Source organism: Ceratotherium simum, chromosome 12 (genome assembly GCF_057802395.1).
Source record: "Ceratotherium simum simum isolate JZ-2026a chromosome 12, ASM5780239v1, whole genome shotgun sequence".
NCBI classification, from domain to species: domain Eukaryota; kingdom Metazoa; phylum Chordata; class Mammalia; order Perissodactyla; family Rhinocerotidae; genus Ceratotherium; species Ceratotherium simum.
In genome coordinates, this window is record NC_141911.1 from 22,143,804 (window position 1) to 22,160,015 (window position 16,212).

Below are 16,212 nucleotides of genomic sequence, written 5' to 3' on the forward strand. Positions count from 1 at the left end.
TTTTGTTGAAAAAGTAATATATATTGGTTATAAAACAAACAAGAGAAGATTACAGAAAGGACCAAGAGAAAGTCCACCAGCGCCCCAGAATAATCACTGTTAATGATCTGATTTAAACTGTTTTGTGCTACATATACTGTAAACTCAACATAATTATTAGTATATTCACATATCATCAGGTGAATGTTGAGTGGCACAAAGTGTCAGGCAGGTTTCTAGTGTTTGGGAAAGGACAGTGAACAGAACGACGTCCCTGCTCTGCAGAGTGGGGTCCACAGAAAACACACACATAACACTCAGGCGGGTATGCCTTGTAACAAAACATTTCAACATGGCTTCTAACATCGACATATTACAGACATAATGTGTCAGGGGATGATAGCTGATTAAGGAAAAATAAGAATGGAAATTGGTACAACACCTTGGAAACCTGTTTGGCTCTTTCTAACAAAGTTGAGTATGCACATAGCCAATGACTCAGCAATTCCACTCCTGCTATTTACCTTTCAGAAATGTGTACACATGAGCAAGAACGCTCATAACAGCACTATTCCTAATAGGGAAAATCTGGAAACAACCCAATGTTTTTCAACAGTAGAAAGGACTAGTAAACTGTAGTATAGTCATACAGTGGAATACTATCCACCAACGAAAAGGATCTGAAAAACAGAAAAATATGCGTTAATTTCTCAGACATAATAATGAGTTAAAGAGCTGAGAAATAAAACAAAATACAATGTATGATTCCCCTTTTATGGGGATCAAAAACAGGCAAAACCAGTCCATGGTTTTAGCAGCAGATAGTGGTTACCTTTGGGGAGGGTGGAGCTAATGATGGAGAGTGGCCAAGAGGGGGCGAAAGGGAGCAGGTAATGTTTTATTTTCAGACCTGGGTAGTGGTTACAAGGTTTTGTTCTCTTTGTAATCATTCCTCCAGCGATGCAAAATGATGGATGTGTGTGTCTTTATATATGTATGCTCTAATAAAAGTTTACTTAAAAAAAGAAATTGCTTCTATTTTGTCTCGATAGGTGGGCCAGGGAAACTGTATTTGCAACAAGCATTTTGGTGATTGTGATAAAGCCCCTTCTTGAACCAGCAACTGGAAACCATGGTAACAAGGACTAGCTTCAGTGTGCAGTCAGACAAAACTGAGTTCAGATTCCTGGTCACTCACCGACTAGCTGTATGGCCACTGATGTTCCACTTGGTAGGGCCTCACTAAGCTTTCCTTGTAGCCAAACCTCCAGGCTGCAGAACACCCCACCCCCGCCCTTGCCCTTTGCCCTGCCCCCGTTGACCATAGAGTGTGGTCATGATGAGAGTGGACTCTGGAACAAGACTCTGGGTTTGAATCCTGGCTCTGCTGGTTGTTAGCTGCAAGCTTGGGAGCCTGGGTTAGCTAACCCCTGTGCCTCAGTTCCCTCCACTACTAAATGAGATAATGGGAGAGCCTAGCTCATAGAGCAGTTGAGAGGAGAGAGCTCAGACAAGCTATAGAACACAGAAAGTGTCAGGTGATTCTTGTTATGATGATGAATATTAATTGCACCTGAAGCAGGTAAAGTCTGTGCTGTGAATCTCAGATCCGAATCATGTGGTTACTATGAGGGTGGATTCTGAATCTGACTCTGCCACTCACCAGCTGTGCCCCTGCTGTGTGCCAGGCCCATGTTCACAGCAGTGATTAGGCCAGGAGTCTGAATTCCAGTTTGCCTTACTAGTGACTATAATGGTTTCTAGCTGCTGGTGAGAGAAAGGGCTCTCTCATGACCTAGGGGCTTATAAAAATATATATTCCTTGTCTTCACCTGTGGACTCTATAGAGACAGGAAGCTGACGCTGGTGTGTGTTTCTTTTAAAAAAAACTTGTTTCCTGGAGTCTGAGATATATACTGAAATGTGCAGAATTCATTAGTGTACAGCTTGATGAAATATCACGAAGAGAAGGCAGGTCTGAAATCACCAACTAGATAAAAAAAAAAAAAAAAGCATTATCAGCACCTCCCTCCCTTCCAAGGCCCCAGTCTTAGGGTCAGGATACTTATTGTAACAGCAATGAAAAGTGATGCACTGTTTTAAGCAGAGGGGAGACAAGATCAACTTTTTTCTTTGAAAAGTGCGTTCCAGAGAACAGAACGATGGCGGGGAGGGGCAGAAGGGCAATGAATGGGCCAGGCAGGAAAATCCAGCGGTGGTCCAGGTGAGAGCTGCTGCTGCCTTGATTGGGACATGGACGGGGAAGTTGGAAGAGATGCATTAGGCAGAGAGGTCTTACACCTCCTGTGAGGCTGGGGAGAGAGAAGTCAGTAGACAGTGTGTTCACAGGTTCCTAAGACTACTCTCAGATTCAAGGGTATGCTAGAAGAACTCACAGAATTCAGGAAATCTGGTGTATTCTCCATTATGGTTTATCACAGTGAAAGGATATAGATTAAAATGAGCAATGGAAAGGAACACAAGGAAGGGTCCAGGAGACCAGGCACAAGTTGTCTTCTTCCTAAAATATGGAGAAAAAACAAAAGCTAAAGTAGCATATGTATAGAGTAATACTGTTATAAATACATATATATATAAAAAGTATGAGGATGGAAGAATGAATTTAAAAATAAGTGATGGCAGCTGTGTGGGATTATGGGCAATTTGGGGGGTTTGTTCTTTTACTTGGATAGTTCTCTGTATTGGTCACTTAAGGACAATATTGTTAAAACTCCTCCCCTGGGTGTGTGCTCTGTGCTGAACTAAGCCTTCCCTGGGCATTCTCATTTAGTTCTCACACAACTGTGAGGCAAGCACGTTAGTAGGAACCTATCCCCATGTTACAAATGGGGCAACAGCCTCGAAGGTCTAAGGAATGTTCTCAGAGAAGCAAGCTCCTAAATTGATGAAGAGCAGGATTTTGAAAAAGATAATTAAATTTCTGAAAAAGTATTACTGGGTGTTGGTGTCACCCAAAATTCTTATGCTCCAGCCCTTGTTCCCAATCTGATGGTATTACGTGGTGGGGCCTTTGGGAGGAGCTTAGGATTGGATGGGATCATGAGGGTGGGATTAGTGCCCTCACAGGTGGAGGAAGAGACACCAGAGCTGCTTCTCTCTCCCAGCAAGAAGGCAGCCATCTGTACGCCAGGAAGAGGACTCTCACCAGAACCCAACAGTGCTGTCAGCCTCTGCTGGACTTCCCAGCCTCTAGAACTGTGAGAAATAAATGCCTGTTATTTAAGCCTCGAGCTGAGGAAGACATTGGGCAAAAATTCCAGCATCAGGCTGAGCATCTAGTAGGTGCTCCCTGAAAGGTCACAGGTACTCAGTGATCTCCCCACTCTTTCCACCCATTCTTCCCTCTGGTGTAGCTATCATCTCTCTCACCTGGACCCCTGGTCCACAGCTAACAGAGGTTTGCCTATTAGAAAATGTATAGGGAGCTGGCCCAAGTACTAAGTAAACACCCTGTGTCAGGGGTCCCCAAGACCAGCCTCACGCTGGATGACTGTTAGAAGGACTCAAAGAAAAGGCATATAGTGCGGGCTCTGGCGAAGCCGGGCCCCACCAGCTGTCCTGTCCCAGTGGAGTCCCGCAGACACACTACTCCCACCATAGACGTGTGACAGCACACACAATGTTGCCAACAGGGAAGCTCACATTGCCAACAGGGAGGCTTGGTGCCCATTGTTCTGGGGGTCAGTCATTAGGCATGGAGCCCAGCATGACTGACATTGGCTACTCAGGCTCCAGCCCCTCGGAGATCAACCCGATGCAGTGTGGCCCAAGAACTCAGCAATACAAACACGCTTTCATCAGGCAGGATATTCCGAGGGCTCAGAGGTCATCTCCCAGGAGGCAGTGAAGGGCCAGGCCTTCTAAAGACAGATCTTTCTTTGGAATGTGCAGGGACGGAGCAACTCAAGGCCTCTAAGTAAACCCTTAGTGCACATGTCACCAGAGTGTCTGAGGAAAAGCTCCCTAATCAAACACAGTACTATTTATGGAGCAGGATGCATGAGTATCCAAACCAAGGGATATAGTGAAAGACAATGTACACCTTCATCTCAAGTGAGGTTTTGCCCCAAATAAGCTTTTCACCAAATTTATAAAAAAAAAAATTAGAGCTAGTTGGGTTTCAGATGTGAAGAAAAGGCCTTGTGGCATCTGCAAGAAGACCCTGTGACAGGCAGCCATGTCCACCAGGCCCTGCCATTCCTGCCACAGGTGTGATCACTGTACCCTGAGATTTAGGAAGTGCCAGGTTTCCCCAAGACTTTCACTGGGCCCACAAGACCCCTCATGGTCTACCCTTTGTTGGGCCCCAAACCCCTCCTAGGCTCCCTTCAGCTCAGTTCCTCCTTCACTTTCTCCAGGTTGACCTCCCTCTGGCCCCAGGGCATTTGAATAAAGCTGACCTGGAGTCAAGCAAAGCTCTGTCCCCATCCTCTGTCTCCTTCCTTAGCTCCCCCTCTTCCTTCAGATCTCACACATCCCTTCTATCCCATAATCCTAGTTCAAGGTTCAGTATCAGAACCCTCCTCTGTAACACTTAATCACAGTGGTGATTTTCTTTGAGGTCAAGCTCCTTCTTCCCCATGAACTACCAAAACTGTAGGACTGTACCCTTCTTTCTTATAATTGGACACTTAAGCACCCAGCTCAGGGCCTGGCACCTAATAGGCAATCATTAAATATTTGTGGAATGAATAATATTAGATTCCTGGTCTTGAGTAAGCTACTTACCTTCTCCAGGCCGACTGCCTACATAAAGGAAGATGAAGTCCTTATAGGGCTAAAACGGCAGGCTTACTGGGGCTACCTGGCTCTAATTCCTCCACTCCCCTCACCTATACCCAAACCATCTCTCACTGAGCCATCCTGGAAGGGGATTCATTGGCTTCAGACCAGCACCTCTGGGTGGTTGTCACACACAGATTTTAGTCACTGCATTTTCTTTTTTTTTTCTTTCTTTTTTCTTTTGTGAGGAAGATCAGCCCTGAGCTAACATCCATGCTAATCCTCCTCTTTTTGCTGAGGAAGATGGGCTCTGAGCTAACATCTATTGCCAATCCTCCTCCTTTTTTTTTCCCCAAAAGCCCCAGTAGATAGTTGTATGTCATAGTTGCACATCCTTCTAGTTGCTGTATGTGGGACGTGGCCTCAGCATGGCCGGAGAAGCGGTGAGTCGGTGCGCACCCAGGATCCGAACCTGGGCTGCCAGTAGCAGAGCACGCACACTTAACTGCTAAGCCACGGGGCCGGCCCAGTCACCGCATTTTGTGACTCCTTAGGACAGGGTGGAATCTGGGTTTTTAGCACACATTTCCAGTGATTTTGGACAAGGCTCTTTGAGGGGCCAGGAATCATAAGCAATGGCACGTGTTTTGAAATAAGCCTAATGCAAGTTTGGATTCGCTGGCAAGTTGCCATCTGGGGCCAGACACGGAGTAGGTGCTCAGGACGCCATGGTGGCTCTTTCTAGGCTCCTGCACCACGTGGTCTCACGTCCCCACTTAGCTTAGAGGAGGTTTTTGGGGCCAGTCCTTAACCCAGGGAAGGTGGGACTGTGAGGGTTCCACCCACCCAAGCCTGGCTTCCTCCTGAATGTGGGAGGGGCAGGGGGAGGAAGCAGGGGGTGTGGGAGGTCTTCTCCTGCACCTACAGTGAGCACTAAAGCAAGTGCCTTTGGCCTTGACCTAAGAACTTTAGAGTTGTCCTTGTAATAACCGGGTAGGACAGCTTCTGTTATTATTTGCATTTTTTAGACGAGCAAACAAGGAAACAGAAAGGTTGAGAAAAGCAAAAGGAGATGTCAGCCCAGAGCCTGCAGCCGAGTTACCTGCTGGAAGATCTTCTTCCTGACACAAGATTACAACTGAGGGTGCTCAGAAAACCAGCACTGACCCAAAGATGCAACCTGATTTCATAGAGAAATTTTTGAAAACTAATCTAAGTCCTTTTTATTCAATATATGTAAAATTTAATTCTAAGTTGATTTTTAGTTTGGAATACTGATAACTTCATGCTGGGTGATGGTTGCATGTAGATTCATTATGCTATTCTTTCTACTTTGAACAGATTTTTAAATTTCCATAATAAAATTTTTAAAAGATTTAACTGGGAAATAAAAGGTTTGTAGGTGAAAATATATAATTGAGTTCATTTGACTCTAGTATACTATAATACTGGAATCCTGTAGGAAATCATACTCTAGACCTGTGGTATTCTTTAAGTAACCTGATAAAAGATAAATCACTAAAATGAAGTGTATTATTACTGGTGAATACTGATAATCACAGGCAAACAAAATACAGTTATTGACAAAGTATTGATACCTCGCATGTATCAATGTATTAATGTATCACATGGTACTGTAAAAGCAAATACCAATACTGTATTTAAGTGAAGACCAGTAACTAAAAATCAAGGACCAATACAAAATAAACTTAAATGAATTCCTAGGCAGTATACACAGATAAAATGTACATATCAGTAAATTAGGCAGACACACATACAAAGCAGTACTTCACATTTTACACGAATACACCCATACTTAAAGAAAAATGAAATGCATTCAAGTGGGTGCTCAGTGGGAGTGGGGAGAATGGGAGTGAGGATCAACAAAGAGGGGGGATATTAAAAAAACGAGTGTGGTCTTATATGAAATGATGATAATGTGGTCTGAACTGAGGAGTAAGATTCAATTAACTGTTTCAAGGTTCCCAATCCTGTTACAGTTGTCATTTCCTTCTATGTAATTCTCTCATTTAAAAACTACTGTGGGGCCCAGCCCCGTGGTATAGTGGTTAAGCTCAGCATGCTCTGCTTCTGCGGTCAGGGTTCGCAGGTCTGGATCTCAGGCGCAGACCTACACCACTCATTAGCCAAGGTTTGGTGGTGACCCACGTACAAAGTAGAGGAAGATTAGCACAGATGTTAGCTCAGGGCTAATCTTCCTCAGAAAAAAACCCAAAAAACAAAACTGCTGTGGTATGTCAAGCATTATAATGTAACCAGTCTGTCATTAGTGGCAACCATGCAACTCTTTCTATGGTATTTCTGTAGATCCTAGAGAGAGAATTACTGGGTCAAAAGTACTGAGAGTTTCTATTGAGAAATACTGACCAATTGCTGTATTAAAGGTGTGTGTCATGTTTCCTGGATCCATAGTAACTTTTTTACTGCATGCACATTTTACCTCCATTTTTATTTATTTATTATTTATTTATTTATTTGTTTTATGTGAGGAAGATCGGCCCTGAGCTAACATCCATGCCAATCCTCCTCTTTTCTGGCTGAGGAAGACCGGCCCTGGGCTAATATCTGTGCCTATCTTCCTCCACTTTATATGGGATGCTGCCACAGCATGGCCTGACAAGCCATGGGTCAGTGTGTGCCCTGGATCCAGACCTGGGCCACCAGCAGTGGAGTGCGTGCACTTAACTGCTATGCCACGGGGCCAGCCCCTACCTCCATTTTTAAAAAGTGTAAAAAGGAAAATGTGAACCCATAACATTTCCACTGATAAGGTATGATTTTTCTCACAATTCTTGCCAACTGGATTTTAAGGGTCTTTTCAATTTTGGTTACTCTGATGGGGGTGACATTATTTTGATTTCATTGTTTTTCCTGATAACCACTGTCAGTATTCATCCACTCATTAATTTGTGTTTCTTTTAGAAATTGTCTGGAGAGCCCTCTTTTTATATCTGTAACTTGTCTCCCTAGGTGGTATCACCCCTTCTTAGCACTATTTAAGACACTTTTGTGCTGATGGCTCAAACTTTGTCTCCAGCCTGTCCTGTTCTGGACCATCAGTCTTCTGCATGCAACATCTAATGGAGGCATCCACTTGCTTTTCTGACTGGAATCTCCAGATTCATGGGTCCAAAACAGAAACCCTGTCACATGCTACAACACGGATGAACCTTGAGGATATTAAGCTAAGAAAAATAAACTAGTCATAGAAGAACAAATATTGATGATTCCACTCATATGAAGTATCTAAAGTAGTCAAAACCATAGAATCACAGAAACAGAAAGTAGAAGGTAGTTACCAAGGGCTAAGGGGAGGAGGGTTGGGGAACTAGTGTTTAAGGACGTAGAACTTCAGTGTTGCAAGATGAAAAAGTACTAGAGATATGCTGTACAACAATGTGAATATATTTCATATACTAAACTGTACATTTAAAAATGTAAAAATGTGTAGTTTAAGGTGGTAAATTTGGGGCTGGCCCTGTGGCCTACGGGTTAAGTGCACACACTCCGCTGCTGGCGCCCTGGGTTTGGATCCTGGGTGCGCACCGACGCACCGCTTGTCAGGCCGTGCTGTGGCAGCGTCCCACGTAAAGTGGAGGAAGATGGGCACAGATGTTAGCCCAGGGCCAGTCTTCCTCAGCAAAAAGAGGAGGACTGGCATGGATGTTAGCTCAGGGCTGATCTTCCTCACAAAAACAAAACAAAACAAAACAAAAGATGGTAAATTTAATCTTGTGTTTTTTAACATAATAAAAATAAATAAAAAGAAAAATTAAAAAACTAAATATACCTTGAAGTTTTATTTATTTATTTCCCCCAAAGCCCCAGTAGATAGTTGTATGTCATAGAAGCACATCCTTCTAGTTGCTGTACATGGGATGCGGCCTCAGCATGGCCCGAGAAGCAGTGCGTCGGTGCGCGCTTGGGATCCGAACCCGGGCCGCCAGCAGCAGAGCGCACGCACTTAACTGCTAAGCCACGGGGCCAGCCCCTGAAGTTTTATTTAAATATACATTAATTCTTTTTTTTAAACCAGTAAACATTTATTGAACACCTATATTGTCCTAATCTCTGGCATAAGGTTTTCATGTATTAATTCCAGTTTTCACAATTGAATTGTAAGATACTGTTAAAAGATAAACTGAGGCATATTAAAATTCATGAGTTTGAGAAAAAACCCATTTGAATTGTGCAGTGCCAAACTGAAAGTGGTTAGAAGCTCTCTCCCTTAATTCTTTGAGCACCTGTTTTCTCAAATATAAAAGTCATGTATTGTTTGATAAAGTCTAGCAGAATTATAATATTAACTTGGGGTGTAATCTTAAATAAAAAATCACAAAGTTAGTCCCCAATACAACCAAGGAACCCAGAAGTGTTTTGATGTCTATGTGGAAGGACAGAAAGGGTGCTGGGGGAAGACAGAGGAGGGAGCCTATGACTCTGGATGAATTACCCCTCCCAGGACTCACTGTCCACTTCTTTATATGAGAAGTGATCGGCACCAACTCTCAGTGGTGAAGTGTAAATTCAATTGGATCTTTAGGTGAAGCACTTCACACAGCGCCCAGAACATGGTTAATAACTATGCAAATGAGAGCTGTTCTCAGGGAACAAAGAGAGAGCCAAATACATTGTGGGAAACACTAATCTAGAAGAAGAGACAGCCTACAGGTTCTTCAGAAAACATCCATCCTATTTATATTTCCCATTCAGACTTTTCCTTCAATTTGGCAATATATTTTAAAACAGCATGAAGTATCGATGGTGAAACAGATGAAAATAAATGACAAATAGGCACTTGTAGAACGGAACACATAGGTTACCCCTATCTGGAGATAAACAAAGAGGACTCTTCTCTACATGAGTCTCCTGCTCATGCACTCTTTTCTCATACACACATAGACTCTTCAGGAAGTTTCAACAAGAAGCCATCAACAGCAATTAACTCCAAACAGGCAGATAGAGATGGGGAATCACTGTGTGACTCCAATCTACAGTGTGAGGCTTTCTGTCACACACAGAATATCATTTGACTTTGTGAAAACCATAACAGCAGAGAGTTGTAGAGTGCAGGCATTTGTCCTGACAGGAAAATCTTCATGCTCTCCTCTCAGGAGTTGGCGGTCCTCATGACGAGGAGTCCAGAACCCTTCTTTTATGGCTCATCTCTGCCCCCTCTGCACTGTTGCTTCCTGCTGGTAGGAAATGTTCGGTTACCCTTGTGTTCCAGGTTGCTAGTCAGAGTCATGCCTAGCGAGCACTCAATAAGTCTGTTGAATGAATATAGGAGTGAATGAGCTGTCAGTGAATAGGATGTCAGGTAGATGTCCATATTAATGAAAACATACTGACAGATATCAAGCCTGGAGGTGTAGATTGTCATTCGGTAAACAGCTGAAACCATGTGCTGTGGAGGAGATTACCAAGGATAGCACAAAATGCCAGAGTCACCAAGGAGGACTTATTTCAACTATATGCCCAGGTCCTCCAAAGCAAAATTAGGATACATTCCACCTAGGGAAGCCTGCTCCTACAGCTGCTTTGGCACTATCCGGGCATCAGCCCCTCCCTCTCTTCTCCACCATCCCTACAAAGCCCCCACCTCTAGAAGGAGCAGGGAAAGGAGAGATGTTACTGGAAGCTTGTCTGCTGCACGTGAGCCTACGGAGTTTAAGAACTACAGGATGAGTTTGTGAATCCAGAAAACAGAAGCAAGGACTTGATAGGAACCTCTTATCTCAAGTTTGTGTGTCTGATGTGCAGTAAGCCAATCACTGAGACATTGGTGCTTGGAGATGGAAAAAGGTTTATTCAAATTGACCAAAAGGAGAAGGCAGGAAGATAGGCTCTGCCTTAACAAGAGAAGAAAGCAGGGAGTTTTATAGAGCTAAGGGGCTTGGCAGGAGGAATTTCTGAGAAACAAAGGGGTAACTCCTGTTTCTCTCACTTGCAATAAGCCCCTGGCAATCTGACTTCTGGGTGTCAACAGCAGCTGGGGGTTGGTTATCTGGTGATTGTAACTTCCTTGAAGGCATTCTGTTTCTTCTGTAAAATAAGCTCATACACCCTTGTGACCTTTGAGTCACCCCTCAGGTTAAACAAGAAAACAGCAAATTGACAAGATTAACTTTTTTTTTTTTTTATCTATGTCTGTCTTGGGAGCAAAGTTGAAAGGTAATCTTGTTGAATATTTACAGTAACTCTCAGGTACCCAGCTTCAGACTCACTCTGGAAACACCTCCTTTAAGGGATATGTGAAAGCAAAATAACCAATAACCATTCTATAGATAAGAGAAAGCTGAGTTTACTGGAGCCAGAGTGAGGATTATAACCCAGGAAGGCCTTTTCCAGAAAGGAAGAAAGCATTCTGGAGCAGCATGGTTTTCAGTACAGTCTTATATTTTTTTAAAACAAAGAGCGCACATTTAACACACCCAGGATACATTTTCAAAGTTTCAAAGAGGTATTTAGTTGCAAATTAGCAGGTCAATATGACCCTGATGTCAGGAAAGGGACTAATAGGGGGCGTTACCAATAGGGCATAGGAAGGGAGGTATGCATTCTTTTTCTTTTTTTTTGGTGAGGAATAACAGCCTCGAGCTAATATCTGTTGCCAATCTTCCTTTTTTTGCTTGAGGAAGATTGGCGCTGAGCTAACACCTGTGCCAATCTTCCTCTATTTTGTAAGTGGGACGCCGCGACAGCATGTCTTGATGAGCAGTGTGTAGGTCGGCGTCTGGGATTGGAACCTGTGAACCCTGGGCCAATGAAGCAGAGCATGGGAACTTAACCACTATGCCACCAGGCCACCCCGCCCCAAGGTACGCATTCTTTACTTTAATGGTTAAAGCAGATGTACAATGTATATTTGGTAGGCCATAAGTGAGGCTTGAACCCAAATAGTACCCCATATACCTCAATATGTGAAAATCTCTTGACAGACAGAAGGAATTAAAACTGCCTGAGAGGGCCGGCCCCGTGGCTTAGCGGTTAAGTGTGCGCGCTCCGCTGCTGGCTGCCCCGGTTCAGATCCCTGGCGCGCACCGACGCACCGCTTCTCCGGCCATGCTGAGGCCGCGTCCCACATACAGCAGCTAGAAGGATGTGCAGCTATGACATACAACTATCTACGGGGCTTTGGGGGGAAGAATAAAATAAATTAAAAAAAAAAAAGAAGTAAAATAAAAAAAAACAAAACAAACAAAAAAAACAACTGCCTGAGAAGGAACAGGACAAGGCTATTTACCAAGTTGTGCATCTGCCTGCTTGAGAAAGTCAAGATGAGGTCTTTTCAAAGTATTCAATGGACCCAGAAATCAGATCACTAATTAAATTGGAGGAATTTCAGTGGAGAAGTCGGAGGAGATAAAAACAAGAGACAGTGAGTCAAATCTTCCACCCCACCCCCACCCTCCTAACCACGCCCCCCACCCTCCTAACCACGCCCTTGTGCAGAAAATTCCATCAGAGAGGAATATGGGAAATGTCATCAGGGGCCTTTCATTTCCCCAAGGCTGATTGCATCTGCAGTCTGTCCAATGAGATAAAGGAAGGGAAACACCCTACAGGATTATAAGGCTGAAAGAAGCCAGATTCAGAACTCAGCAGTAAACAGAGAGGCTGTGCTGTGTTGCCTGTTCTGACATGGACCAAGTAAGATTTGACTGATCTGTGAGGAGAGGAGAAGCTCTCAGTTGAATTGGTGCTGAGGGAAGCACCATCCCTGCCTTGGGGATATAAGAGCAGCTCCCCACTGTGGGCAGACCCAGGACCCACATAGAGCTGGCATCTTTGTGTGCAGCTGGGACCACAGGTGCAGGTAAGCCTAGACTCAGGGAAGGGACAGGAGCCTTTGGGGGGGCAGAGGGGTGGAGGAGGCACCGACTTCACGGACATGACCCTGCCAAGGCACCTCACCCCCAGTCCAGGAGGGCAGAAGAGAAACAGACCTAACCAGGGTGGCCTGCGAGGCTGCTCTGACGAAGTGTTGATTACATTCATTTTGAAGACATCTTCTGGCCAGGAGAGTGGTTAATGCCCGTGGGTTCAGAGGAGGATGCAGTGCTTGGGGGTAAGAGGGGCGAGTTCCAGCTGTGGTTGTAGACAGTGACTCCATGATATTAGCTGATAGAATCCTTATGCCTGGCCTCACTCTTGCCACAAACTGAATTCATCTTGATTTGGGAGATTTATGTGGGGTTGGAGGAGTGGGGACCAGGAAGGAGATGGAGTTGGAGTGGAAGGAGCATGAGGGCAGTTTTATGTCAACTGTGAAGAGAAAGAGGGGAGAATCGAGGATCTCAGAGCTTTGAAATGAAGGGAATGTGAAAGATGAGCCTCAAAGAAAAATAATGAGAGAAGCTGGGTTGGCTGGAATGGGGGCAGCAATACATTGACAATAATGGTTAGCATTTTAAAAATGTTTTTTATTAGACAAATCTTAAACATATAAAATAGTAGGGAAAATATTACAATAAACTCTATGCAGACATCTATAAACTTATGTCCCCAATTCATCTGCCCCTCAATATTACGAAGCAAATCCCAACCACATGTTAGTTTATGTGTAAATAAACTAGACTAGACTATAGTGTCTAATGGCGTGAGCCTCTTTTTAATAACAAGGTCATAATATCGTTAATAATCAAGCATTTTTTTATATAATGAGAGTTCCACTATTCCAATTGACTTATTGGTATTTTTTAGCCTTAGAAATATATGTATTTGGAGCAGAAAAATAACTTAGGTAAATCTTTGTCATTGATATACATGGCCTTCATTACTTTAATATATATTTTACTGTTTTCTCTTTGTTGTTTTATGTTGAAGAAATCTGGTCAATTGTCCTGTTGAGTGTTGACATCTGGAATTCCCTACATGGTCATTAATTTCCATCACTTCTTGAAGTTGCAGCTCTTTGCTGACAAAGAGGACTAATAAGCCAAGATGAATTGGAATAAAGGTGATCCAGAGCCAGGGGATCAGTGACTCCCTGGGCCATATCTCCTCCTGGCAGCTGCTTCTAGAGCTGAAGGGAAGGAAGCAGAAACAGGCTTGTGGGGTTATAGCTGCCTAGGATCCTGGGAAGACTTCAGGCTGTCTTCAGGAGGGTGACTGCTGACGACACATCAGCTTCTCACCTTTCCTAGTTCCTTGAGGATCATACTTACTGAAGAGAATCTCCTCAGACAGACACCCTCCCTGCACAATGGCCTTTGCAGCCTCCCTGGCTGACCTCCAAGCAGAGGCCAGCTGCCCCATCTGCCTGGACTACCTGAGAGACCCAGTGACCATTCACTGTGGGCACAACTTCTGTCTCTCCTGCATCCACCAGTGCTGGGAAGAACTACAGGACATCTTCCCCTGTCCCATCTGCCTCCACCACTGCCCTGACAGGAGCTTCAAGAAGAACCCCCAGTTAGGTCACCTGACTGAAATTGTTAAGCAGCTTCCCACCACGAGCAGCAAGAGGAAAGGGCAGGAAGAGAAACCCCTGTGTGAGAAGCACAATCAGGTTCTGGCCCTGTTCTGTGAGGAGGACCTGGAGCTGTTGTGTCCCCAGTGCAGGGTCTCCTCTGACCACCGGGATCACCCCCTGACGCCCACTGAACAAGCTGCAGCTAGTCACAGGAGGAAGCTCAGAAGCTACATCAAGCCCCTGAGGAAGCAGATTGAAGACGCTGAATTGGGGCGTGAAATCCAAGTTTCAAAATCTCTTACTGAAGTTCAGTGGAAGGTGAAAAAATGGAGGAGAGAGTTACGCTCTGAATTTGAAGAACTTAAGGATTTCCTGAGAAAGGAACAAGTTGCAATTCATGGCAGGCTGCTTATGCAAGAGAAGGATATTGAAGAAAAACTAACACAACACAAAAGCCAAATTTCAAACCACATGTCCAGGCTACAAAATCTGTTAAGTGAAATAACAGAGAAATGTTCCCAAGGAGACCTGGAGTTCCTGACAGGCATTGAAAGTATCCACAACAGGTATGAACACCTAAAATGCCCAGCCGTCTTTTCCTATGAATTAAGGAAAGAGAGTTGCAATTTCCCTCCACATTATTTTGGCCTGCAAAACATGATGAGCACGTTTCAGGTAGATTTGACGTTAGATCCTGAAACTGCCCATCCCAATCTTATTATCTCAAAAGACAGAAAAAGTGTGATATATAGAACAACAGAAGCAAACTGTCTTGACCACCATGAAGCATTTACTTATTACCCAGCTGTCCTGAGTTGTGAGGGATTTGATGCTGGCAGGCATTTCTGGCAGGTAGAATTAAGAGGCACAGGTGAATGGTCCTTAGGTGTGTGTAAAAATTTCCGCAGCAACGCTCACATTCCACCACGCCCAAAGGATGGATGGGGGCAATTTCAGCGGTGCACTAGGACGTGTGGTACAGGGCACACAGGGCAAGCCATGCGGATAGGTGTCTTTCTGGATTATGAGTTGGGAGAAGTTTCATATTATAATTGGAATAGCAGATCACATTTGTATACACTCACTGATACATTTACAGGAAAACTTATGCCTTATTTCTCTATTGGGCCTTCTTCAAAATCTCTTACAATCAGTATGGTCCTAGACGAACGATGAACTACCTGAAGGACCTTTCTGCATGTGGTTCTATTTTCTTCCTGTGTTCTTGGAGGGCGTTGTAATAAAGATTTTGAGTCCATTTTTGATGCTTGACTGCGGAACACTTTTAGGAGTCATCATTCTCTCTTCCCCTTTTCCTCACACCTGGCAAAGCTGATGAGAAAGCGTGGGTGCTCCATCCTCTGGTGCAGGTGGGCAGTTCAAACCCAGCAAGCCCCTAGGAGTGCCAGAAGCCTCACAGCAGCCCCACCCAGCAACCAGCACAAACACCTCAAGCTAGTCTCCCTTCCCTAGGCCCTCAAGTCATTTTGGCCCCACTCTGAGAGCCATAAAACTCATTATTTGAGTGATAAACCTTTTCATATCCTTCCGGAGTGTGTGGCATCATCAGTTTCGACATTTGTATCAAATTTGGGATAGGGTCCACCCTGGCTAGGCAAGCTGGTCCCGACAACTGGCATTGTGCAGAGGATTATTCAGTGTGCAGCACCAGCACCAGGGCCTTCTCCTCTGGCTGCGGCTTGTAATGGCTCTGCTGCCCAAGGCCAGCGTGCACCTTCAGCTGTGCTGCCTTGTGCTGCATTTGCTGAGCTCTGCTGAGGCTCTGTTCTAGATGTAACTGTCCTACGTCAGAGGCTTTCATCATTATTGGCCTTCAGGGATAAAAGTATGGATGGAGCTCCTCTTGAACGTGGTTCTGGGTCATGTGTGTCAGTCCAGACCTCCCTATATGTCTTAGAATGAATTGTGTGTCTTTCCTGGCATCAGCTGTGACTGATGTAGTTTTAGGGGAAAGACTCTAAGCTGTGACTGACTGGTTGTGTGTCTCAGTTGGACGTGGGCTCCTGTTCTATAGAGCACTCGGGAAAGAC

At 44.4% G+C, this 16,212-nt stretch overlaps 1 protein-coding gene across 2 annotated transcripts; it reads left to right on the plus strand.

Annotated features, from left to right (window-relative positions):
* Positions 1-11,393: 11,393 nt before the first annotated feature.
* On the plus strand, positions 11,394-15,852 carry LOC147915795 (tripartite motif-containing protein 75-like). 2 transcript variants are annotated; one of them, XM_087437455.1, is made up of 2 exons: positions 11,394-11,564; positions 13,573-15,852. In XM_087437455.1, exon 2 carries the CDS (start codon positions 13,952-13,954, stop codon positions 15,335-15,337), a length of 1,386 nt encoding a protein of 461 aa, XP_087293581.1. In that variant the 5' UTR covers positions 11,394-11,564; positions 13,573-13,951; the 3' UTR covers positions 15,338-15,852. The 2 variants fall into 2 exon arrangements, with proteins under 2 accessions (XP_087293581.1, XP_087293580.1); XM_087437454.1 differs by lacking the exon at positions 11,394-11,564 and adding an exon at positions 12,253-12,562.
* Positions 15,853-16,212: the final 360 nt, after the last annotated feature.